General features: G+C 41.2%; 3 protein-coding genes and 1 non-coding gene across 7 annotated transcripts in view; 2 read left to right on the top strand and 2 right to left on the bottom strand.

Annotated features, from left to right (window-relative positions):
• The first annotated feature begins 63 nt into the window (after nucleotides 1-63).
• On the top strand, nucleotides 64-2251 carry LOC108307160 (cytochrome b-c1 complex subunit 8). Of its 2 annotated transcripts, none has more exons than XM_017532430.2 (3): nucleotides 64-1267; nucleotides 1453-1619; nucleotides 2051-2251. In XM_017532430.2, the coding sequence occupies exons 2-3, from the start codon at nucleotides 1466-1468 to the stop codon at nucleotides 2143-2145; spliced, it is 249 nt and encodes an 82-aa protein (XP_017387919.1). In that variant the 5' UTR covers nucleotides 64-1267; nucleotides 1453-1465; the 3' UTR covers nucleotides 2146-2251. The 2 variants fall into 2 exon arrangements, with proteins under 2 accessions (XP_017387919.1, XP_017387920.1); XM_017532431.2 differs by having other exon boundaries at nucleotides 64-1271.
• Nucleotides 2252-4241: 1990 nt separating this feature from the next.
• LEAP2 (liver enriched antimicrobial peptide 2) lies at nucleotides 4242-10314 on the top strand. Its single transcript, XM_017532428.2, has 3 exons — nucleotides 4242-8216; nucleotides 8421-8560; nucleotides 8876-10314. The coding sequence occupies exons 1-3, from the start codon at nucleotides 8160-8162 to the stop codon at nucleotides 8910-8912; spliced, it is 234 nt and encodes a 77-aa protein (XP_017387917.1). The 5' UTR covers nucleotides 4242-8159; the 3' UTR covers nucleotides 8913-10314.
• Nucleotides 10315-11910: 1596 nt separating this feature from the next.
• Nucleotides 11911-24663, bottom strand: part of AFF4 (AF4/FMR2 family member 4) — an 88787-nt gene continuing 76034 nt past the window's right edge. For all 3 annotated transcript variants that reach the window (XM_017532423.2, XM_017532427.2, XM_017532426.2), the window contains 8 exons: nucleotides 23817-23911; nucleotides 22759-22822; nucleotides 22508-22644; nucleotides 22183-22254; nucleotides 20992-21085; nucleotides 20061-20104; nucleotides 17977-18197; nucleotides 11911-15978 (listed from right to left, as the gene is read on the bottom strand). In XM_017532423.2, coding sequence (XP_017387912.1) covers nucleotides 15851-15978; nucleotides 17977-18197; nucleotides 20061-20104; nucleotides 20992-21085; nucleotides 22183-22254; nucleotides 22508-22644; nucleotides 22759-22822; nucleotides 23817-23911 — 855 coding nt within the window. In that variant the 3' untranslated portion in view covers nucleotides 11911-15850. The remainder of the gene's footprint in view (nucleotides 15979-17976; nucleotides 18198-20060; nucleotides 20105-20991; nucleotides 21086-22182; nucleotides 22255-22507; nucleotides 22645-22758; nucleotides 22823-23816; nucleotides 23912-24663) is intronic.
• On the bottom strand, nucleotides 24025-24141 carry LOC119471849. The gene has a single exon (XR_005200941.1). It is a non-coding gene; the product is annotated as a U5 spliceosomal RNA (small nuclear RNA).

Here is a 24663-nt window from a genome sequence, read left to right as displayed (position 1 = left end):
CTGTCCTTACCTGTATTTCTGTTCTTGCCTTGGAGCTGAGACCAGGCTAGACATTATGGTTTAGAAAAATGAGGCAAAGAACACCACAAAAAGCTGAAATGAGGGGATATTCAGCGCCACCCCGAAGGAGACTGTGCTGGAAGAAAGTCAACTCACACTCATAGTACAAGATACAAAGCCAGTCTGTGCAGTAGCTAGAATGAGAAAATTAAGGCATGTCTGCAAAATACAAGTTGACTGCCTGCCGAGCCTCTGTGGTCCGTAAGCAGTATTAGAAAACACACTCAACTGTTGAATCAGAGTTTGGTCCTAGATTAGATATGGCCAGCAATTCCACTAACAAAACATTGACAGCTGCCGCACGATGAGCTGCACAGCACAACAGCATCGTTAAGGAGAATGTACTTTAGGGAAAACACTAGAAGGCCTCTCACCCGACATTCCTTGCTTCTCATGTGGGGAGAGGAAAGAACTGGGGCATAGTGATACCCCTCACCCCACGCAAACCATCTGGGGAGGAGGCTGGCTGCTGTCGACGCAGCCTCAGTGTTCATCAATTGCTTGATGATTATTTGATGATTTCTGTGGCTGAATTTCAAGAAACGTTTGTATTATCTCTTGGGACTGTTTACACCCTGCCAGTGGACTCTAAAACAGAGGTTACCAAGAAAAGCCTTAGATGTGTGTCCCTGATTTTGGTGCTGGGGTTGCTGGTGGCCTGAACATAACGGAGCCCCCTTTGAGCTACTGGCCAAGACCAAATAAAACTTCGCGCTCCTCTGCTGCGGGGTGCCCTGGCCTCGAGACTCAGAGGCGCTCTGTCTACAGCCGGGAGTACTCGGAGGCCCCAAGCTCCTGGCCAGCGCGGCCCCGAGGTCGGCAGGCCCCTTCCTTGTCACCTCTTTGTCCCCTCACCCGCCTCCCGCATTCGACCGCTTTCTGACTGGACTCCACAGAAAGGCCGACGGCTGAGGAGAAGTGTGAGCGCCTCCGCCTGTCCACTGCTCCCCAAAGCCCACTCAACCCCCGACGTCCTCCGCTAGGCTCCAAGCCACGGACCCAGGGAGGGCCTCCAAGGCACCGCCCACCTACGGGTCACCCAGTCAGGACACTTCTTTCTGGGACAAAGGCGTCACCCCCCTGGAGGCAGCAGGAAAATGGTATCTCCCAGAAGTGATCTCACGTCCTCCAAGAGCCGCTTCCGATCTTACCGGAAGTGACGAACGAGTCCACCGAATCGGTGACTGCAGTCGGGTGGGTGACTCCAGTGCGTGAGTGGCGTCTGGTTGTGCTGTGTTAGTGGACCCTGGGAGGCTAAGGGTGCCCCCCCCCCCGGGCTGGGGAAGGATAAGGAGTGCAGGGGCAGGCGTCTGGGGTTGGGGACAGACCCCCGCGGGGACTGCGGCGCTTCGCGAAAGCGAGCCAAGCGCCCGTCCGCCCTTGGTCTTGCAGGGCCGCCGCCACCATGGGCCGCGAGTTTGGGAATCTGACGCGGATGCGACATGTGATCTCCTACAGCTTGTCACCTTTCGAGCAGCGCGCCTTCCCGCACGTTTTCACTAAAGGAGTCCCCAACGTGGTGCGCCGCATTCGGGAGTCTTTCCTTCGCGTGGTGCCGCGTGAGTGCCCAGGGCCCGTGGGGGCGGGAGGCTGGACCCCAGCAGCAGCAGTCACTGCGGCTCCCCTCTGAGCGCTGGCGGTCGGGCAGGCGCTCTGTAATTTGCAGTACACACCTTTCTCGTTGAATATTCGTGACCGCCCATAAGCTGGTCATATTATCCTCCCCATCTTACACGGGGAAAACTGAGTGACAGAACTGAAATGACTGGCTCAGGGTCACTCGGGTGATTCCAGCATGTTCTTCTGAGGTCATCTTTATCCAATTCTTACCAGTGGTGAAATGCTTTGTAAAACATGCAGCAGATAGTGATGATAGTTACACGGCCTTGGATATGCTAAGAACTACTGAAGAGTATACTTTAAACAAGAGGACTAAGACCTTTTTTTTTCTTCTTTATGTCTTATATGTGTGCTCTCTTGTTTTTTAAAGCGTTTATAGGGTTTTATCTTCTCTACACATGGGGGAATGAAGAGTTTGAGAGATCCAAGAGGAAGAATCCGGCTGACTATGAAAATGACAAATGAGCAACGCACCCGAATGACAGTTCCTTGACTCTGAAAGACCTTTCTCTGGAAGAGGAGTCTGCATTTGTAGTCTCTTAAAGACACAGTAAACTTCCTATGGTCTGCACTGTTGTGATTTTACATTTTTGTGAACAGAATCCTGTGTGACCCCTAATATTCAAGTTCATGAAGCTCCCCTCCTCAGCATGAGTCTTAGAAGTTTTTACCTGGTCTAGGGTTTTAGTGAAGGAGCAGGGCTCGCCTTTTGTTCCATAATCTACAAGAAAGTAGCTGTAGCTAACCGTTTGTGGGTGACATGGGCTGTGGGGAATGCTGGTTCTTGGCCCTCTGCTGCCATAACAATAAAGTCTAGTAACTATATTGTAATTACTATATTTCAGGTACACTTTTTTTTTTTTTTTGAGAGGGAGTTTCACTCTTCTTGCCCAGGGTGGAGTGCAGTAGCTCAATCTTGGCCCACTGCAACCTCTGACTCCAGGGTTCAAGCCTTTCTCCTGCCTCAGCCTCCCGAGTAGCTGGGATTACAGGCCCGTGCCATCACGCCTGGCTAATTTTGTATTTTTAGTAGAGGAGGGGTTTCTCCATGTTGGTCAAGCTGGTCTTGAACTCCCGACCTCAGGTGATCCGTCCACCTCAGCCTCCCAAAGTGCTGGGATGACAGGCGTGAGCCACTGTGCCTGGCTGATTTTTTGTTGTTGTTTTTTGTTTTTTGAGATAGAGTCTTGCTCTGTCACCCAGGCTGGAGTGCAGTGGTGCAATCTCCACTCACTGTCACCTCTGCCTCCTGGGTTCCAGCAATTCTCCTGCCTCAGCCTCCCAAGTAGCTGGGATTATAGGTGCAGGCCACCACTCCTGGCTAATTTTTTGTATTTTTATTAGAGACAGGGTCTCACCATGTTGGCCAGGCTGGTCTGGAACTCCTGACCTTAGGTGATCTGCCTGTCTCAGTGTTGCAAAGTGCTGGGATTACAGGCGTGAGCCACTGCAAGCCTGGCTCCGAGTACTCTCCTCATCCACACAAATGAACTGTGAAACCTCACAAGCACCCTTGATGTGTCACCCTCTTTTTGCAGATGAGGAAACAGTCACAGAGATTAAGTAATTTGCCAGAAAGTATACAGCAGTGAATGGTGGTGTCTTGCACTAAAGTGATGCTCTTAAAGCTATGTTTTAATTCCGGGGTGTCCGATGTTTTAGCTTCCTTGAGTCACACACAAAATACACTATGATAGTTGATGAGCTTTAAAAAAATTACAAAAACTCAATGTTTTAAGACAACTCAATTTTTGTTGGGTCAGATGCTGCCCACGGGCTGCAGGTTGGACAAGCTTGCTCTACTCGGTTTCCTTCTAAGGCAGGCCTTACCCTGAGGGGATCTCTTGGCCTCCACAGAAGTTTTCTGTTTTTCTGTGCCAGGGAGCCAACAGTGTTTTAAATCATATGTGGTTCATAAAGCCTCAATGATATACTCTGGCTCTTTATGAAAAAAAGTTAACCCCTGCTCTAGAGCGCTTAAATTCTTTTTTTTGGTAGAAAAGGTACCTCGCCCACCAGGAGATGGTGGGGGTAGATGTGGTTGGCCGTTCTATGCCTCTCGTCCCTCAGAGAGGCTTCTCTTAAGGTTAGGTGCACGGATCTCACCTGGGGTAGTGGTTATGTGGAATAAGGTGAGTTGCATAGCTCAGTCAGCACAGTACATAATATGAGAGCTGAGATTTGTTTACAGAAACTCTTCTAAGGACACTTCTGCTAGCAGCAACTTCTATTCTGGCTCAGACTATGTTTATTATCCTAATTACTGCTATTGCCTTTTAGCAATCAAAAGATAACTTCAAAACATGGCTGGATTCGGTGGCTCATGCTGTAATCCCAGCACTTTGAGAGGCTGAGGTGGGTGGATCACTTGTGGTCAGGAGTTTGAGACCAGACTGGCCAACATGGTGAAACCCCATCTCGCTCCTAAAAATACAAAAATTAGCTGAGTGTAGTGGTGTACACTTGTAATCCCAGCTACTCAGGAGGCTAAGGCAGAATTGCTTGAACCCAGGTGGTGGAGGTTTCAGTGAGCAGAGATTGTGACACTGCACTCCAGCTTGGGTGGCAGAGCAAGACTTCAAACAAAACCTAAAAGATAAACTACATTATGAGGCAGGATATGGGGAGAAGGTTGAGTCTTGGGCTCATCCTCTTAGCCCATCACTTCCTCATTGTGTGATATAGGCAAGAAACCTGCCTTCATGAGCCTAAGTTTCTTGCCCATAAAATGGAACTATTAATATAAAGTTCTTGGGGTGTGGTGATGGTGAAATGAATGACAAATGTCTGGCAAGGTGGTATAGGGTTAACACAGGACAACTAACCGAGTAATTCTTCCACCCCCAAAAGACAGTCCAATTTTCCCGTTTGCCTCTTGGTCCAGGTTTATTCCCAGGTCTTGCAACATATTTGGTTCAGACTGAGGAAACTGTGGACCCTTACTTACCTTGCATAGCTTCAAAAAGTTCACGGCCCAGGAAAGGACCACTGCTTTGGGAGGCCGTTAATGTCTTTCACCCCCTGATGTTTGCCCCAAGCCTCCAAAGTAGATAGCCACCCTCTCCCATCTTGCTTGCCTTCTACACTTAGACTATTTCTCCCTGGTTCTTTGACTCCTTTGGAGAGACCAGCTCAAAAGATCCAAACCCCTTTTCTCAGCCCAAACCAGGCACCGAGCCTGTTTTTTATTCCAGAAGTGCTCTACTGAGATGACTGACTCTGCCTTTAGCCCTGTGATGTGCGGAGCTTCTGCTTTGCATGAAATTAATCTGCTTTAAGCCTATGTCTCATCAAGGGGCTTCCCTGTCTTAAGTTTGGGGGCATGGATCTCACCTGTGTGGCAGGTGTGCTGAGGTGGTAGGTGTGTGGAAAGTGGTGAGTTTTAGCAGCTTAGTGCTCCTATACAGGGATCATTTTAGGGGACATTCTATTTGCAGAAATCTTCAGAGGAGGATCTGAGTAAAGCCTTTTTAAGAGAGGACAGCTGCTGTGGGCTTCAGTGCCAGCAGCCCATCCAGAGTCTCCAGCCCTGGGTGTTGAGCCTTTCCTTGCTACTCCGGCACAACCACTTGCTCCATTTAACTTTTCTTTCTCCAGATGTTCCTGTCCCCACAAGCGCTTTTATCTACAGACTGCAGAGTCTGGTGAAAGGAATGCCCTTGCTCTTTTAGTTTGCCAACAGTCCTCAAAATGCAGGCCTAGAGTAGGCCCAAAAGTCTATGCCAGTTCCAGCCAGCAAAAAAGCAAATACACTTTGACCCATTGTTGAAATTTTACCTGGAAAAGTTTTTCCATTTTAGGGTCTTTCATCTTTTATTAGATACCTTCTGCTTAGGGACAGCAAAAAAAGTTTCCAATTACTGCCAACTCCTACTGATTGACCTGGAATGTGTTTCAAGAAGCTGCTCATGTATCTACACCCTCTTTCTCCCATTTCATCCTAGGCATTTGCCTCAGAAGCATACAATCGCTGAAAAGTTGTATCCAGAGTTACCAAGCTCTCAGCTATCAAATCTGCTTGTCTCATTTTCTTCTTGTAAATTAATCGTTTGAACCCCCAAAGTGAAAGAACAGGAGACTAAAGCCCAAAGAGGGGAAGGGCTGGCCTATGGGCAGTTGCACTCTAGACCCCAGGCTACTGCTTCCCAGCCAAGCATTCTATCTTACGGCTGAAACTGTTAAAGCCTACTTAGGCCTTCCTATGGGAGGAAGGTGCATATAGTTATGTAGTTATGTGTATATTCGCTGAGCAAAATGATTGTAGAGTCCATGAATTTTTTTTCTTTAATTTCAAGAAGAGGCCTTCACAGTCTCTCAAGTATGGGATGGCTGTGGACGAATGCTGTCAATTCAGCTAAGTGCTGCCTGGATGTTGCTGTTTGATTTTTGCTCCATACTTAACTAAAACAACTACAGAGTTAATGTAGATATATGTTGAAATACTTTCCCCTTCCCCAACAGCAGTTCCTTCCACAGACAGTAACTAATGGTTTCTTCTTTTGGGGAGAGGGCGGCATAGAACATAGAGGCTTGAACCAAAGGCCTCTGCAGTGTTGCCACACTCATGAGGATGAATAGTCTTTTCCCCCTACACAGAGGGCCAAGGGCTTTAAGCTTTTTCCTTGACCATGTTATCGGCTTTACAAATTAACACAACAGGCTAGTTTGATTCTGTTTGAAGTACAGGAAGGCAGAAATGGAGAATTAGAAGAATTACTCATCTTTTGGATGAGTGGTTTCCAAATCCCACTTGGCACGTCACTCTAGACTGGTGAAGGGGAGGCTGGCACTGAGTCCACAGACCCAACTGGCTCTAGGACATTACGTTGTTCAGTCTTTTGCTTATCTAATCAACATTTGTGTTCTTACCCAATGTTCATTAGGTCAGCACATAGCCACTTCCCCACCCCACAAAAGTTCCCAGTTAGGCCCCTAGCTGGGATCATCCAGTATCCAAGCTCAGGGATGAAGGGAGGGAGCAGCTAACTAGTTTGAACTGGTTAGTTGGTATATAGGTCTTTTCTCAATGTTCCTAAGGTGCAAACAGTGACATCCCCCTCCAGGCTTGGCTCTGTGATTCTGAGAGGACTAAAACCAGGATAGTCAGATCTGTGGTCACATCCTGCCCATTTCCAGCTCGGAGGTCCATCAAACCGTCTGCTTCTCCCTTGGCAAGAAGCTCCATCTGCCTGATAGCAGGGTCAGTGGCCATCCTTTTCTACCTTCAGCTATTGTGCATCTCCTCTTTTTCTTGGGGTAAAGGAACAAGCAGATTCTTACCCAAATGTCCAACGTATAAAGATGAGAAAGGCCTTGGGAAGAGGTATTAGCCAAGTTTTCAGTGCGATGCCTGGCAGATAGAATTTGTTGAATTTGTCTTAAGCTTATTATCCTCCCAGGTCATAGAAAGATCTAAAGTCCAATCAATCTCCTTACTCAGAATTCACATCTTTCCCCTCGAACTTAAAATGTCCATGCCATTTCACAAGTACCCATAACTACTCATGGTTTAGATACCTCTCCTCCCTTTGTCTCAGTAGAGCACTCCCTTCGTCTAGAAATTGGCAGCAGTTCCTACTTAAACTGATGAATGCTTTGGGCTTCGAAGGTATCTCATCCCTATGCCTGCTGCCCTGAAGCAGCTGGAAGGAAAGGCCTCACTCAACTACTGGAAAGCAAGCCCATAATTCAAGGCTTTTAATATAGTCACTACACAAGTGCTCCCTCTGATTTAGGGGATCTTGTTACTTCCTCATCTACATGTGCTTAAAGACAAAAGGAAACCTATAATTATTCAATTCACCTGTGGTCCACATAAGTCTCACATCCAGCCATTACCCTGAGAGGGCAGGAAGCCAGACTTTGAACTTTCCACAGCTAGGTCTTCATTCTACTAGTGAGATGAACTGGTGCAGATTAGGGTGATAGTTCATCTAAGCAAGCGGAGGAGCTGGGGAACTGTAGACCTTCCTGAAGCATCCTCCCATAGAAAGGAGATAAGGGCCTTATCCTAATTGCCTATACACAACAGATCAGTACTTCTTTCCTAGACAAGGCTGAAGGGGGTCAACATTGTTTCTGAAGACTTCATTATTGGAATTCTATTTTTACTGGGAGTGATCTCACTGAGCTATTTTGGAATAGAAATGTGGCTAGTTGCCTGATCTCCCTCAATGGTTTCACGTGGCTTTCAAAGGGAAGGAGGGGCAGTGCTGACTTTGGTAAAATGGGCAAAAGGGTCCATGCCAGCAACACAATCACTCAAAGTCCAGATGAGGGATCAGTAAATACACTGTGCCTGAAAGGTGGCCCTTGAGCACATTCCTCTGGTAGACATTAACTTATTAAATTGATTCTGATTACAAATATAAACTTTGCCCCCATCTCACCTGGTAACAATGCAAGAGTCAATGTGAGTCTATAAAAGGAAGTAGGAACTGTCCCTGGCTTTCAGGCTCCAACATCCTGCCTCTGTCAAGATGTGGCACCTCAAACTTTGTGCAGTGCTCATGATCTTCTTGTTGCTGTTGGGCCAGGTAAGGAGGGACGGATATGTATGTGTATGTGTGGAGTGTGGTGATGATAGTGGTGGTGGAACCGTAAGTGGAACTTGAAAGCCAGACTCAGTCCTGAGGAATGGTTCCTCTGTTCTGAGTCTGCAGCATCTGGGGAATGATCATTCTTCCAAGGTGTGCAGCAGGGTGTCAACATTTCCATGTCTGGATGTCTTTGCTCTACAGATAAATGGCTCCCCAATAGCAGAAGTGAGTTCAGCAAAGAGAAGACCACAGAGAATGACCCCATTTTGGAGAGGGGTTTCCCTCAGGCCCATTGGAGCCTCCTGCCGGGATGATTCTGAGTGTATCACAAGGCTATGCAGGTACTCCACGAACCTAGCAGCAGGGTTGGGCCAGAGAGCCTTGGGAAGCTGGGCAGAGGAGTGATCAGGGGACAAATAAACCTGAGAATAAAGCTGGGCTGGAGGACTTCTGAGCTGAGACTGGGAGCTCCATGAAAAATCCCTTAGGAGTTAGGAGCCAAGAACAGCTCCACATGGGTACCATGAAAGATTGGTGACTTTCCATTCTTCAGTCTTTTTTGAGACTAAATAGATCAAGAGAAGAGGGAAATGCAGCAGAGGTAGCCCTGGTCACTCCTAGACTCAGTCTTAAAACTGCCTTTTCTTTTCCCCTAGAAAAAGACGTTGTTCCTTAAGTGTGGCCCAGGAATGAAGTACATACCAGGGGAAGAAAGGATAGCAGTCATCTCTGACAATGCTCCGTTCTATGGAATATTGATTAACTGCATTTTGGCTGGAGACATACAAGTGAAGCAATCTTGTATTTTTAATATTTAAAGGCAGATGTATGCTTTAAATTGGTCTCCATTTCTTCTTAGAATATTGATATATGGATAAGCATAACTAAACTTGTCACTTTAGAGTTTATTTTTCTATGGATACTATTAAATGTCTCAAATTGAAATTTTAGCAGTCTGTAATTCAAGCTTTTGGGGGAAAGAAGGATTCACTTTGTATACTACAGAAAAAAAGAGCACTGCCCAATAATGTGTTAACTTCTCGATCTGGAAAGTGTGGTAAGAGTTAACATTTTTTCAAGAATCTTATAAAGAACACAATGGTAGGTTAAAGGCAAAAGTTTAGCAACAGCTATGTAATCAGCTTTGACAAGTTCCTAAGTTGTAGCCCTGGATCCCTTCACTCCATGATAACTCTTCAGGGAGGTGTCGAAGACAGTTAAGCTTGAGAGGCTGCGGCAGGAGAATCACTTGAACCTGGGAGGTGGAGGTTGCAGTGAGCCGAGATCACGCCACTGCACTTCAGCCTGGGTGACAGAGCGAGACTCTGTCTCAAAAAAAAAAAAAAAAAGATGGTCAAGCTTGGTACTTGCCATCTAAGACAAACACCCAAGTTTGTCTATGACTGTCTGAATGTAAGGGAGAAAAAGAAAAATCTAGTTTAATAAAGCAGTAAAAGCTCAAGCCACCAAAAGCACCAAAAGGGATTTAAGGTTTCTGCTGGGACAAGGTAAATTTTGACATAAGCACAACGACCCATGGCCAGCCAGTTCAGAATTTCTGTAATCAGAAAATGAGACCTCAGCTGGCAGGAATAGACTTTGTAGTAATAGACCTGAAGACACAAAACAGGAATTGCATGAAAAGGGCTAAGAGTTGAAGAAGTATAAAGAGCACAGTGTTCACTAACTTTAATACAGAAAATCTATTTGATATTTATTAAACTTAGTTTCTCCAGCTATGGTTTGGCATTGTACAAAGCATCTTAATGACACAGTAGAGTTAAAAAGATCTTTACAAATTGAAATGTGATACCCTTGTCTCCAAATATTTTAATTGCCATAAATTTGTTTAAAAATACACATTAAACGCATGTTTGACACTCTAAACTTTCTATACTCTCAATACCACAAAATACATATAATATACTATACAGATGTGGAAAAATCTAGTTAGTATATAATACTTTGCTCACCATTAACAGCTTTATCATGTGAAATGCACATACTGACTTAGAAATCCTAGCTTTTGAGCCCCAAAGTACCTCTGAAATTTTAATGTATTGCAACAAATAAAAATCACAGTATATAATTGAAATTTTGGTTGAAAATGTCAGATGCCTAAATATTCTGGATAAAAGAAATGTAAAACAAAGATTGGGATCATGTACAAAACAAAGGCATCCTATCAGTCACTAACAGTACCTTTCTGCAAAATCAACAGGCTTTTAATTTATCAGTGAAATTACCACCCCTCCAAAACCCTCCCAAAATATCAAACAATTATTTACCAAATAATTTTAATTTCAAATAAAAGGATTTTCAATAAATATATAAGCATTTCCATCCTCCATATACAAAATTTCTTAAAACCATTCAAAACGGAGGTTAGATAGTAATTTTCATAACTGTGCTTACCAACCCCACAACTGGCCCTCAAAGATGGCGCCTTTTCAGGCAATGTCAACTGGGCCAGTTCTGTTGGTGAGCCCTCCACCCCCCACCCCACCCATCCCAGTACTGTTGAATGCTCATGTCAATGATTTGCCAGGTGTGTGCATAAAGTTGTAAAATGGGGACACTTCTGGAACAGCAACAACAAACTCAACAATATGGATAATCATGGCATTGATTTGAAAGGCAGCATTTCCAAATTGATATTTTCCAGAAAGGAACATAGCAGGTAGAGAATGCTAATGGTTAAAAGCTGAAAAGAAATCCCACATGGAAGCAGTAAGAGGTCAAAACTGAGTATTACTAGAACTTCTGGGTGGGAGCTTTTTTTCCACGTTCATTTAGAGAGCTTGTTTTTAATTTTAAGAATGGCAAGTAATGCTTAGCTGAGTAACAGTGGCAAGGAGAGGTCAATGCTGACATTCCTGAAAGTCAACTTCTTTACATGATGACTACTTAGGCTGCTATTTTAAGATACTTAAAGATCTCTAAGACTTGGATTAGACTTAACTTGAATACCTTATTCTGTGACCAAATTACATGAAAAGAAGATATACAGTTATTCTTTCCACTTCCTTTTCTGGAGACAGCAAGTTCTTTTTAATTACCTTAGGGTTCATGTGAATAGGAGCTTTGTAAGACCAGCATCCACTTTACTATTAATAATTTACTTTTTATCGCTTGCTAACTTGGTTTTGGGGTCTAGAGGTCTATTTTATTTACTTTTTTTGAGACAGAGTCTTGCTCTGTTGCCCAGGCTGGAGTGCAATGGCACTATCTCAGCTCACTGCTACCTCCACCTCCCAAGTGCAAGCAATTCTCCTGCCTCAGTCTCCCGAGTAGCCGGGACAATAGGCACGTGTCACCATGCCTGGCTAATTGTTGTATTTTTAGTAGAGACGGGGTTTCACTGTGTTAGCCAGGATGGTCTTGATCTCCTGACCTTGTGATCCACCCACCTCAGCCTCCCAAAGTGCTGTGACTACAGGCATGAGCCACTGCACCCAGCCTAGAGGTCTAAAATGAATGTCTCCATTAGTGAGTATCTGAAAGACATGCTCACAAACATGAACAATTTGGCCTCTTGTCACTTACATATTCCAAGGCATTCAATAATGATCTCTTCCATTAATTTTACTGAATAGCAACCTTAGATGTGCAATATTATTACTGGAAAAAAGCCTGCCTCTTCAACACATTAATGCATAAAGTTGAAATAAAATTTATGTTCCATGTATTAGGGGATATATAGGTATGATAGGTGTCTATATGGGTTTGAAATGCTCTGGCTCCCCAAGTTACTTAGGTTTTTTTTTTTTTAAAAAAAAACATCATCACAAGCTGCCTAACAGTCATCTCCAGAAGATGTTCCTGGGACCTAGACACAAACTCCTATAAATCAAAATATATAATGAGGCCATACTGTTCAATTAGCAACTGGAAAATTAAAATCTTTCCCACCCTGTAAGAGCCCTATTACACTACAGAAGTGCTCAAATACGTTTTAAAAGTTAATTTACTACAAATCATAGTAATTAAGCTTTAACAATCTAAAGGAATACACATTGCACCCTTGAACATTAATATTCAAGGTGTCAACAAGAAAGTGTCTTAGATCAATTTAATAAATAATGTGGAAATAGTTGCACTAAGCTAAAATACTAAACACACACATTTTTGACAAACTAATTTCATGTTTTCATACATACATATATATAAAGCGTGTATGTGTACATAATTTTAAGATCCAAAGTTGCATACCCTTACACCTAGAAGAGTGCACAGTGTACCCTTCCTCTATATAACTAGGCATCACTGATTGGAACAATCACTGGCTGCTCCGAAACTCCACAGAGTACTGGCCTCCAGAGCCAGAACTTTCATTTATAACAGATGCCTTTTGTAGGCTCTTGCTTCAGAATGCAAGCTCATTCATGAAAAAATGTACCAAAGTTTCTGTCATTAAATACAAAATGATGCTGTCTGATCTGGCTGATTAAATCTTTAATGAAAAGAAACGAACAACAATTTTTTAAAAACCAGTGAATCTAATAAAGCCACAAGTGTGTCACTCAAAGTGCAGCCCAGGTGCCTATGAATCCACCACTGCGAGAGCTCCCAGAAACACAGGCATCTGTGGGTTTGTGGACACACTGCTCTCAATTGCTTTCACACTAGAGAATTAAATCAATGGTGGTCAACCTTCTCCATTCTTCGGCAGCTACGGCTGTAAGTTTATCTGAAGTACTCACTGTGTATAAAGCACTTGCCCAGAAAAAGGTGGCACTGAGGCAAGGAATGGGCTGGATGCTCTCTAACCAGACTGGAGCCTGGGCTGAGCTGTGGAAACTCCCCTGAAGGAGAATGCTCCCCATAGCCCAGCCCAGTCTGGCCCAAGCAAGACTAATGTGACAACTGCATCCACTGCAATTGGTTCATCGGTTGCTTGTAAAGAGTCCAATGGTGTATAGGCTGCTGCCTCCTGGCATACAAGTGTGGTCATAAAGAGCAATCAACAGAGTAATTGTTAAAATAGTTGTTATTTCTATAATTAACCACATGTTAAGTACAAGTCTCAGACTAAGTTTTTAGCCACTCGTCAAATTCAGTTTTAAATGGTTAGAAAACACTGAGGACATCTATTGAGGAGGGAGGAATGGTCACCTGTAAAGGAGTCCAAAGTACGTGCTGGAGCAGATGATGACAAAGACAGAACATCTAAGAAGACAGATGTGAAGGAAAGGGAGTATTTCCACACACTATGACACTGAATATTCAATCATTTACGATAGGATTTCTATTCATTGCCCATTACAACCTTGTGGGAAAAACCCTTCACAATGAAAAGGTTGAAAAAGTCATTCTCCAAAAATTAACGCAGTTTTAAAGAGAAAATATTAGAGCAGCACCATAAACCATGCAGGAAACTCTGCTTTAACAAAATAATCAGTGTGACCCCAGAAATGCTCCTGCTGCCTTTCAGGACACACAAGAGACCAGAACACACTAGAACTTAAAGGTACCCACTGGCTGTTGTTGCTGAAAGTCTGAAAGCCCGGAGGATACTTTTTCCATTTCTAAGACAACACTGCAAGTTAAGGAATCGGAGTCAGAGAAGTCAGAGAAGGACAAGACATACATGTACTTGATTAACAACCATTATTTCTTACTAAATAACTATCATGATCGCTGAGAAGTTGTCCTCTTATGGAAAACTGTTCCTAGAACACACTAAAATTAAGTTAGAAACATATCAGAGGCAATTTCTCCAAGGGAAACGGGTTAAATTCAACATAATTTGTACATCTCAATCTTCAATGATATCTAAAAACAATCTGAGGTACAAAACAGTTAAGAAGCTCTATAAATATGAGGCCACAAGGACAATGTAAGTTAACCTTCAGAACTAAGTGTAAAAAAGACTCAAACTCAAAGGATTCACTGCACCACGGGACTTGAAGCTTTTCTATCCCTTCATTCCCCTTTCCTATTTCAGGCCTTAGCAATCATCTACAAATAGTAGGATAATATTTTTTTTTCTGACTAGATAGATTCATTTTTGGAATGGGGAGAGGGACAAACTATTTTTCAAAGCAGCATTACCCAATTGGTCAGACTAAGTCATGTACCAAAGCAATAGCTTTTCTGAAAGAACTACTCTTTCTGTGACCCTAAAGAAAGATTTAAAATGAAAGAGAATTTAACATTATTATTGTAGAAGACCAATCATGTATGGACGATCTGGTCCTAGTGTAAAACTTCATTTGTAAACAATCCATAGTCTTCATTTAAAGGTAAGATTTAAGGCACACCAAACATGATAGGGGCATGAAAAATAAAGTACAGAGGGTACATTTCTTACCTTTGACTTCTATATGCACCTTGTAGCAGAAGGTACTTTGATATACAACTCTTACAGAGCTGGCTTCTTAAGCTCTACCCCTGGCCCCCTCCCCGTCCCGAGAGCTCACACTGAACAAGTTAGGTACACTTTTCTAGTGTGAAATTTTCTGATTCCATCAGAAACATACATCATTGAAGAGGGCCTTCATAATACAAAAGGAGTAAACATAAGATAGGTTTAAAAAGAAGAAATTCATCATCTCTACATCAGGCAATAGAACTGTAAGTTGTATAGCAAAAGCACACACCAACGCTCCAGCCTATTTCTGTATCAGTCACTGCATGCTCATATCAGAGCATCACAATCCAGTATGAGGGGGAAAAATCTGAAAAATAACTCTAACCATCAAAGATTATCAGACACATAGGCAGCAACCCTCAGTACTTATTCTGTTTTGATTAAGTGTCAAATGATTAGCAAAAAAAAGAACATATGGTTTTAATAAAATCCATAAAGTTCAGGATTGTCCTTTTATGAAAACCTTTAACACCAAATGCTTCTTCTAGAAAGTTTGCCCACCCTCTTTTGTAATGCATTAAATGCAAGTTATAGTCACCTTGTGATTGCTGTAGTGTTATTAACACACATTCACAGTTTTTGAAATAATGCATACCAAATCAGACACATTTCATATTACATACATGTAGAATGCCATTCTCTCACATTTAAGTGATTTTTCATGTATAGAAGAATATCCTTAATACTAACTGTAAATTCCACAATAATAAAATGGGAGTTATCATTTCAATTATCAGGTAGTAGGCATAGAAAGAATATGTCCTTATTTTAGATGAACCAATTCTTACTCTTAGAACAGCTACCACAAAAAGACATTAGGTAATAAAGCTCCCAAAGTATATAAATAAAAATGTCTACATTAAATTTATGCTAAATATTCAACAGAGTAAATTCATAGGCAGAAATAACGAAGTCTTAAACTAGCCCCAGTCTGGGAACTTAAAAAAATTAAAATAAATAAAATTTCAATTCATTAGTTATGAATTGCAACTGGAATTTCAATCTTATAGCTCATGGAAACCATCTTATCAATGTGCTGCAGATTTAAAAGCATTTAAATAATTTTTCACATTGGAAATATTAAAGGGGCCAACTGACATGATGGCTTTGGATTATAAAAAACAACAACACATGAACCAACGAGGAGAAAACTATTCCTCATTCTTAGTGTCGACTAGGTGGTATGTTATGGCAGTTTTCCTTCGTGATGTGACACAGTGTTGTGGAGAAAATCAGAGGCAACGAGAATGTGTTCAGTTCAAGATATCAACTTGGCATCCTGGCGAAGCCAGTGCAGTCCCTGCCGGGTGTAACGAACTAGATCTGTCATGATGCTTGCATTAAAGATGAGAGGACCCATTACTTTATCCAGTTCAGCAAAGAATTCTGGAAAACCAAAAATATTCATTAAATGATATATACTCTTTTGAACCACTGCTTTAAAATTTTGAGTAGAGATTATAAAACAGCATTCATATAAACTCAAAAAATACCTCCTCCCACACTAAAATGATTACTGTCCATGTTTTAGAGCAAATCATTCCACAGTCTCTCAAGTTATAGTTGTTCCCTAGGTCATGCACATTTTAAACAGAATGCATAGTCAGAAATTAAGTGTTATATGTATATACAGGATTTCAGGAATGGAAATGATAAAGGGCTATTATGCAGTAAATATTATTAAAATGAGGACCTAGTGCCACAATGTGCTACTGATTATGCAAAACATTTTGTGTACTGTTTTTTTATAAGCAGCTAGTGATACAAAAAGGAAGATGTTCTTTGCATGTTTCCTGTAACAGCCTCTGTGAGGTTAGACCCTTAAGACTGTATCAAACTTTCAGCTAGAATCATATGCCATGAACCAACTGTTAACTACCCTATGTTTTTATTCATTTATTGTTTTTTTAAGAAGGAGTCTCCCTCTGTTGCCCAGGCTGGAGTGCAGTGGCACAATCTTGGCTCACTGCAACCCCTGTCTCCTGGGTCCAAGCGATTCTCCTGCCTCAGCCAAATGTAAAATACAAAAAAAATTCGTATTTTTTTAGTAGAGACAGAGTTTCGCCATGTTGGCCAGGCTGGCCTCTAACTCCTGATCCACCCACTTTGCGCTCCCAAAGTGCTGAGATTATAAGCGTCAGCCACCACGCCCGGCCACAAATTGTATTTTTTTTTTTGAGACGGAGTTTCGCTCTTGTTACCCAGGCTGGAGTGCAATGGCGCGATCTTGGCTCACCGCAACCTCCGCCTCCTGGGTTCAGGCAATTCTCCTGCCTCAGCCTCCTGAGTAGCTGGGATTACAGGCACGCACCACCATGCCCAGCTAATTTTTTGTATTTTTAGTAGAGACGGGGTTTCACCATGTTGACCAGGATGGTCTCGATCTCTTGACCTCGTGATCCACCCGCCTCGGCCTCCCAAAGTGCTGGGATTACAGGCTTGAGCCACCACGCCCAGCCAACACAAATTGTATTTTTATAAATACAACTTTTGTTGTATGTTGGGATTCCTACCCTGGGCAACATAATGAGAACTTGTCTCCACAAAAAGTAGAAAAATCAGCTGGGTATGGTGGCACCCATCTGCAGTCCCAGCTACTCAAGAGGCTGGGGCAGGAGGATCACTTGAGCCCAAGTGGTAGAGGCTGCAGTGAGCTGTGACTGTGCCACTGCACTCCAGCCCGGGTGACAGAGTAAAACCCTGTCTAAAAAAAAAAAAAAAAAGTTGGGATTCCACTTTTGCTTTTCTCTCACCATTACCTCTCTTATGAATAGGAATCTTTCATTTTCATCTGATTAACTGTTCATACTATAAGTATTTAAATGTACTCTGTGACAAAAGGACACTTGATTGACTGGCTAATATAGTGTTTCTCCGTAAAGGATCTGCCTAAAGAGAAGCTTCATGCACATATTTGTTAATAACATCTACTAAAATAAAATGGTGTTTATACAGTACTTTCCTCTAAGTTCTTCAAAGACTTTATAATTTTCAATATCCTTAGTTTGGGAAATAAGAAACTTTCAAGGGGCAAAGCCTCAACGAACCTAATTTTAAAGAAATGTTAAGAATTCTATTCATTTCCTAGTCTCCTTTATTTCATAGGTTTCTTCCAATAAACCTAAAAATCCAGTATGAATATGCTTTCTTATACATTAAACTTCTTAGATGTACAGATGTTTGGATGTAATTCTATGCCTACTGCCAAACTTACTGTTAACTATCATAGAGTAGGACATATATTTTATTACTTTTATGGTATGAGCTGTATTTAATGTGCCAGAATAGAGGCATATTTATCTTAGACCAAGAACTATTTTCAGTTTATTGTAACAGTTCCTTTTAACAATTCCATCCCTCGAAGTTATTCGGAAAGCTACCTACCTTTTTGCTCTTTGGAAAGCTGTTCAGCTTGGTCCCAAATTTCGGTGGCATAGAGGAAGTTGGACGTGACCTGAACATAGCTGGCTGCCATCTGGTGGATCTTCTGTGGAATGGTCACTGAAGAACCACTTGCAGAAGCACTACTGGCCCCAGATGAGTAATTTCCTGAATTGCCTGGTGACAGCTTTGGAGAAACAGGGGAAGGCATCCCCACAGCTTTGCTATACAACAGAAATAGGAAGCTTGTTCATATGGACATGGTAAGCATTATAAAATCAAGTACTACTAGCTCTTTCTACATGAAAGCATTTAAAAATGTAAACATTCTTTTTTTTTTTTTTTTTTTTTTTTTTGGAAAATTTCTTTTTTTTTTTTTTTTTTTTTTTTTTTTTGAGACAGAGTCTTGCTCTGTTGCCCAGGCTGAAGTGCAGTGGCACGATCTTGGCTCACTGCAGCCTCCACCTCCTGGGTTCAAGCAATTTTCTGCCTCAGCCTCCTAAGGAGCTGGGGTTACAGGCGCCTGCCACCACACCCAGCTAATTTTTAAAATATTTTTAGTAGAGACAGGGTTTCACCATGTTAGCCAGGATGGTCTCCATCTCCTGACCTCATGATCCACCCATCTTGGCCTCCCAAAGTGCTAGGATTACAGGCGTGAGCCACCACGCCCAGCCAACATTCTCTTAAACTAGAGGGGTTTGCAGAGAACTACAATTTCTTCTAAATAAGTATTTTAACCTTGCAATTCATAATCTTGTTATCTTAGAATCTACACCCTTTGTTTAAATGAATGACAACAAAACAACAAGAGATGGAAGATAACTGAAGAAGTCATATACCTTGTGACAGTTCAAAGACTTAAAAGCCAGATCCTCTTACTCTCTGCTCAACACTTTCCATCTATTCAGGAATATAATTATGTACTTTTCATACTGTTTTGTACAAAGTTTGGTGAAATTCACATTTAACCTAAAAAACTGTGGTAGAAGATGGGAACATCTTTTATTGAACTCCATAATTTCTGACACTTTCCTAGTTTAACCAAATTACTCAGCTGACAAAGAGGTACAGCTCTCTCAAGCAACTGCAATCATCCAAGCTTCCTGCCAATTAAATATTTCTTAGAAAACAGGCATGTTGAAATCTGGCAGGTTCATTTCAGGAGTACTAAAATTTGTGAAATGTTCAAGACTATGATCACACTCTGAAAGAAAGGAAAAATCAAAAGTTGGGGAAAATCATAAATTTGTTTATATAATACTAATTTTTTGTATTTTTAGTAGAGACGAGGGTTTCACCATGTTGGCCTGGCTGGTCTTGAACTCCTAATCTTGTGATCTACCCGCCTCGGCCTCTCAAAGTGCTGGGATTACAAGCGTAAGCCACCTCATCTGGCTTGTTTGTATTTTTATCTGCACTTTTAACATTATAAATTTATGTAAGAAAATACATACAGGCAAAGACAGAATGTCAATTCGTATAAACATAATAACTGAACAGATGAACAAAATAAAAAAGGTTCCATGGTGTTTTTCATCCTTTGAGGGATGGGTGGGATGAGAGTGATGTGGGGATGGAGGAGAAATCAAAATCATGTCACTGTTGCTAAATTCTGACACTGCCAAGATTTGGCTAACGGTAAGCCCACTGTGATAAGTCCAAGTAACTATGGAAATGAAACTGTGAAAAGGATTGCGTGCTGCAAAAACTCAGATTTCTGTAGGTGAAATGTCTCATATTTAATCTTTATGATTATGTTCATTCACATTTCCAATTCACAAAAAATACAGAGAAAAAATTCTAACTTCTAAAAATATTTTACCAGAAACAGTTTTACTCATTTAAAAAGTAATCATCTTTCCATTTTTTAGAAATTGGACCGTACTCATTTTACTTTCATTTATTTATTTTTAAAAGACAGGGTTTCACCATGTTGGCCAGGCTGGTCTTGAACTCCTAACCTCAGGTGATCCACCCACCTCGGCCTCCCAAAGTGCTGAGACTACAGGCGTGAGCCACCATGCCCAGCCTCATTTTACTTTTATTAATTTGCCACACATTTTATGTAATAAAATTTCACCTACCTTCCCAAACCAGGCGATGGTGCTTGAGAATTATTGTAAGAATTCTGTGGAAAAAGTAAAATATACTTAACAAGAACAAAAACTACCACTGCTTTATAAAGTTCTAAATATATCTGAAAGCACTGGGCCAGAGTTGATCTTAAGGAGCTTTAAAAGTTTAAGACAACAAATACACACGTGTGTGTGCATGCATGTGTGTGTGTGTAAATGTACAAAAAAAAATTATAAGGTGAGAGCTGGGGTGTTCTGGAAGACTTCACAGAAGAGGCAAGGAAAGAATGAGTAACACATGGATGAAAGGAAGGGGAATAAGTCCCAGCTACTCCCAACTGCCCGGGATCAACTACAGTAAGCCATGATCATTTTCTTTAAAACTTCCTCTTAAAAAAACGGGGGGGGGGGGAGTCTGGGCAAGGGGACAGGGGAGAGGTGAATCATACTAAGCACAAAGGCTACAGAAAAGACAATGTATGTGCCCCATACAGTTTGCCTAAAGCAGAAGTTTAGGCAAGAAACAGAGAGAGACCTTGGGGCTCTCTCAAGGAGTGTAAACTTGATCCAGTAGACAACTACTGAAGGGTTACAAGTAATAATCAGAGGCAGATTTTAGGAGGATTTATGTGGTGTTAGCCTGAAGAAACACAGGAAAACCTTTTAGGAAATTAAGATAGTAGTCAAAAAACGATGGCATGAAAATAAAAGATCATTTAAAAAATCTAAAAACAGCGGCTGCACGTGGCTACAAGAGTTCTACAATGAGATACACGTACATTAAAAAACTGAAAGAAACCTCAAACTTGTCTGAAAGGTCCCAAACAGTAGGTCCTCCCCTGTTGTGTTTTGCATAAACATGAGGGCAGTTCTGGGGTGAGGACAGGAGACGACAAATTTTGTCTCCTAAGAAATGTACTTTGTACTTTTGCATGCTTACCTTCAGGTGCTCTGTCAGTGTCTTTGAGTACTTCAGAGCATTTTCCTTCTTCAGTTTGAACAGCCTCAGGTACAGCAAAGATTCGCATCGCAGGCTAGCCAATGGAAAAGGGCAGCTTATTTACCAGGACAGCAAACTGGCCAGATCTGCACAGACAGCCTTTGCATTGTGCAAGTATATATAACTGGCTCATGTGACCACAGCACAGGCCACAACACTAACCCTTAGGCAAAACCAAAAGATGTGTTCTTATTGTGGTATACAGCCTAGGGAGAGGGAGACAACTAAGAAGCCTAGGACTAGCGTTTCATTATTTTTTGACATTCCAAAATTCAAACCTCACCTCATAGGACACCAACATGTGAGGAAGTTTTAAAGACTACAAAGGGAGAGAATTTCCAAACCAAATTGTAAACAATCTAAAATTAAGGAACAAAAACTGGGAAACTCAACTACAAACATTACAAACCAAAACATGGCTTACAAAGACCCTGCAGGATCATCCCTGCCTGTGTCTCCAGTCACACCTGCTTCTCGCTGACCTTCTTTTAATTCCTTAAAAGTTTCCCATTTCTTTCCACCATTCAGCCCTTATACATGTTGTTCCCTCTAAATAAAGTAGGTCTCCCTACCCTCTACTGTTACAGTTACATATACTTTTCTTTCAAAATATTTAATTAATATGGACTTGTATGATGATTTGGTTGACTTCTGTCTTCTCATACTAGACAATACTCCATGATGAATAGGGCTCTGTTAGTCTTCTTCTTAGTTGCATTCCCAGTGTTAAACAGAGTGCCAGGTAAAGTAAAGGTCTGTAACAAGTGAACGGATAATATCTCACTGGGATGCGGCAAGCAAGTCACACTCTTTATTCTGAGCAAGGTAGATGTATATGTGAATGGAGAGAGAGGGTACCAAAAGACGAGCGTGGAAAAGTCAGTCCGTGGAGGTTTCTAACATCAGTCCCACCAAACCAAAGCTTTCATCAAGCGGGAAAGGGATCAGAGACTGACAACAACTAAAACCTTTTAGTAGGAATTTTGAGTTACTTCCTGCTTGACCCATCAGGAACAGATTTAAGACAGGATTATAGAAGGCTGATTCAAGGAAAACATTCAGAAGAGCAACATGGCACTATTTATCATAGAACTTCCTGTCATCTACAGAGGCTAGTACACAGAAACTCACCAAAGTACTGTGAGTCGTTTATCTGCAGCTGTAGCATCTGGTGCCAAGTAATTCTTTAGCTTCATAGTGTATCTGTGAGTTACAATAACAAACAAATGACAAACAGAATACTTCACCTTGATCTTATCATTTCACTTGTCCTCAAAACATTAGAATTTCACACCTAAATAAAAGCAAAAATACTCATTGAAGTATCTACTTCTCCTTTATCCAAGGACATTAAAGGATTATACACCCTCTTCAGTTTACTATATATCAGCCTCTTCCCTAGAGGGACCAGAGAAATAATGTTATTGCTGATGATTTGCCAAGTTTTTCCACTTACTTGATGAGATCCACCGTCTCTGAATACATAGGGAATGGGGATTTGGATTCCTGAGCATTTTTCTCTAATGCATTCCCACATTCAATGAAAGATACCACAGCATCAAGATAGTATACAGCTTTCTCAAACCTATCAGACTGAAGAAAGGAGAATACAAGTAATGAGTAGTGGTCTACTATGGCTACAAACATCAAAAGATTATTTAAGTTAATTTGATTAAATACATAAGTTTACGGAGAATATTTACATACCAATGCATCTGCATTGTGCTTTAGCTTTTTTGCTTCTTGTAGATAATGGTCTGCTGAATAATTTCTGCAAGGTAAATTTTCATTATAAATAAAATAGTAAATATTTTCATAAGATAATACCAGTTCATTTCAGTATCTAGTAACCCTCAGTTTTTATGTCCTCAAGCAAATAAAATGAGCTATTACTAAGTACTTGTTTCAATTTTTTCTGACAAATGTTTATATCAGGTTAAAAGCATAAGTTATTTGGCTAACTCATGGCAAATCTAATTAGGAAAATAGAAATCAAGCTCCCTAGTATTAAATACTAAGTTACTCAAGTTGACTGAAAGATTAAGCATAAATAAAATGTGAGAAGAAGAAATAATATTTTATTAAAACAGAGGAAAAAAGGTCGGGCGCGGTGGCTCAAGCCTGTAATCCCAGCACTTTGGGAGGCCGAGGCGGGTGGATCACGAGGTCAAGAGATCGAGACCATCCTGGTCAACATGGTGAAACCCCGTCTCTACTAAAAATACAAAAAAATTAGCTGGGCATGGTGGCGCGTGCCTGTAGTCCCAGCTGCTCAGGAGGCTGGGGCAGGAGAATTGCCTGAACCCGGGAGGCGGAGGTTGCGGTGAGCCGAGATCGCGCCATTGCACTCCAGCCTGGGTAACAAGAGTGAAACTCCGTCTCAAAAAAAAAAAAAAAAAAAAAAAAAAAAAAAAAAAAAAAAAAAAAAATAACCACAAAAAAAAAAAAAAAAAAAAAAAAAAAAACAAAAACAGAGGAAAAAAACAATATTGCTCTTCCTCATCTAAGAAACACTCCATTTTAACAGTGATATCAGCAGTAGTAAGGTTCTTCTACTAAAAGGCAGATCATTCACATCCCCCATGGGAGTCACTAAAGGAGCAGTACTTGGACTAGTGGGTACCTTTCAAATTGAAACTTGAATATGCTGCAGATCATACGTAACTATTCATCCTTCTGATCAATGATAGAAATTAAAATGAGTTTCTTATATGCTGAGTGAAATCATTTCTTAGATACACATACAAAAAATCGTATTATCTTACCTGTCATCAAAGACAAGCTTTGTCCTCCGAGGCTTAGAAGAATCAAGAGTTGGTGCAGATGGAGGACAGTGAGAGGAGCTACTTGGAGCCTTTTCCTGACCAAAAAAATAAATAACTACAATGAAAACTGTAAGGAGATTAAAAATTAAACTAACAGCATTTTTTTCAGCCACTGGTAAAAAGGAAACAAAAATCCATTGCCTTTTTTTAAATTTTTACAATGAACCCTAAGCAGGACATCAAAAAACTCAGTAATTGTTCCTCTCCATGGAAATCTTTAGTAAAAAGCAAAAGATTTATTTGTTATGAAGAGAAACCAGAGCATGTCCATTGCCTTTTGTAATGAATTTCCTTGTTATAAAACTTTTATAAACTTCATAATGTAAACTTTTTTTAAAAAAACAATGGGTCCACTTTATATACCTGTAATATTCATTCTAATATTTATATAAGGGTCTCCTATATGCCAGGCACTGGTCTAGGCAGTTGTTAAAACATAAGGAAGACAAAACCTAATACCAAAATGGCAGCACTACTTACGGCAAAATTTATTGATAGTTACTCGTCAATGAAAACAGCAATAATATTAATAGCACCTAATGTTTATTATGTGCTTATTACTTACCAGACACTAAGTTAACTAAGTTCTTAGCACTGTTTTTAATCCCTCAACCACCTTAGGAAATAAGTACTGCTATTAAGAGAAAATGAAAAAGCAGTCTCAAGGAGGTTGAGTAACTTGTCTAAGTTCAAACAGGTTTTAAGTGGCATTCCTAGAATTTGAGTTTTAACTTCAGAATTGTCAGTCTTCAAAAGCCTAGCTACTTTCTTAAACTTTATTCTGCCT

This window comes from Cebus imitator, unplaced genomic scaffold, assembly GCF_001604975.1.
Source record: "Cebus imitator isolate Cc_AM_T3 unplaced genomic scaffold, Cebus_imitator-1.0 Scaffold76, whole genome shotgun sequence".
NCBI lineage: Eukaryota > Metazoa > Chordata > Mammalia > Primates > Cebidae > Cebus > Cebus imitator.
This window is presented reverse-complemented; position numbering and strand designations above follow the sequence as displayed.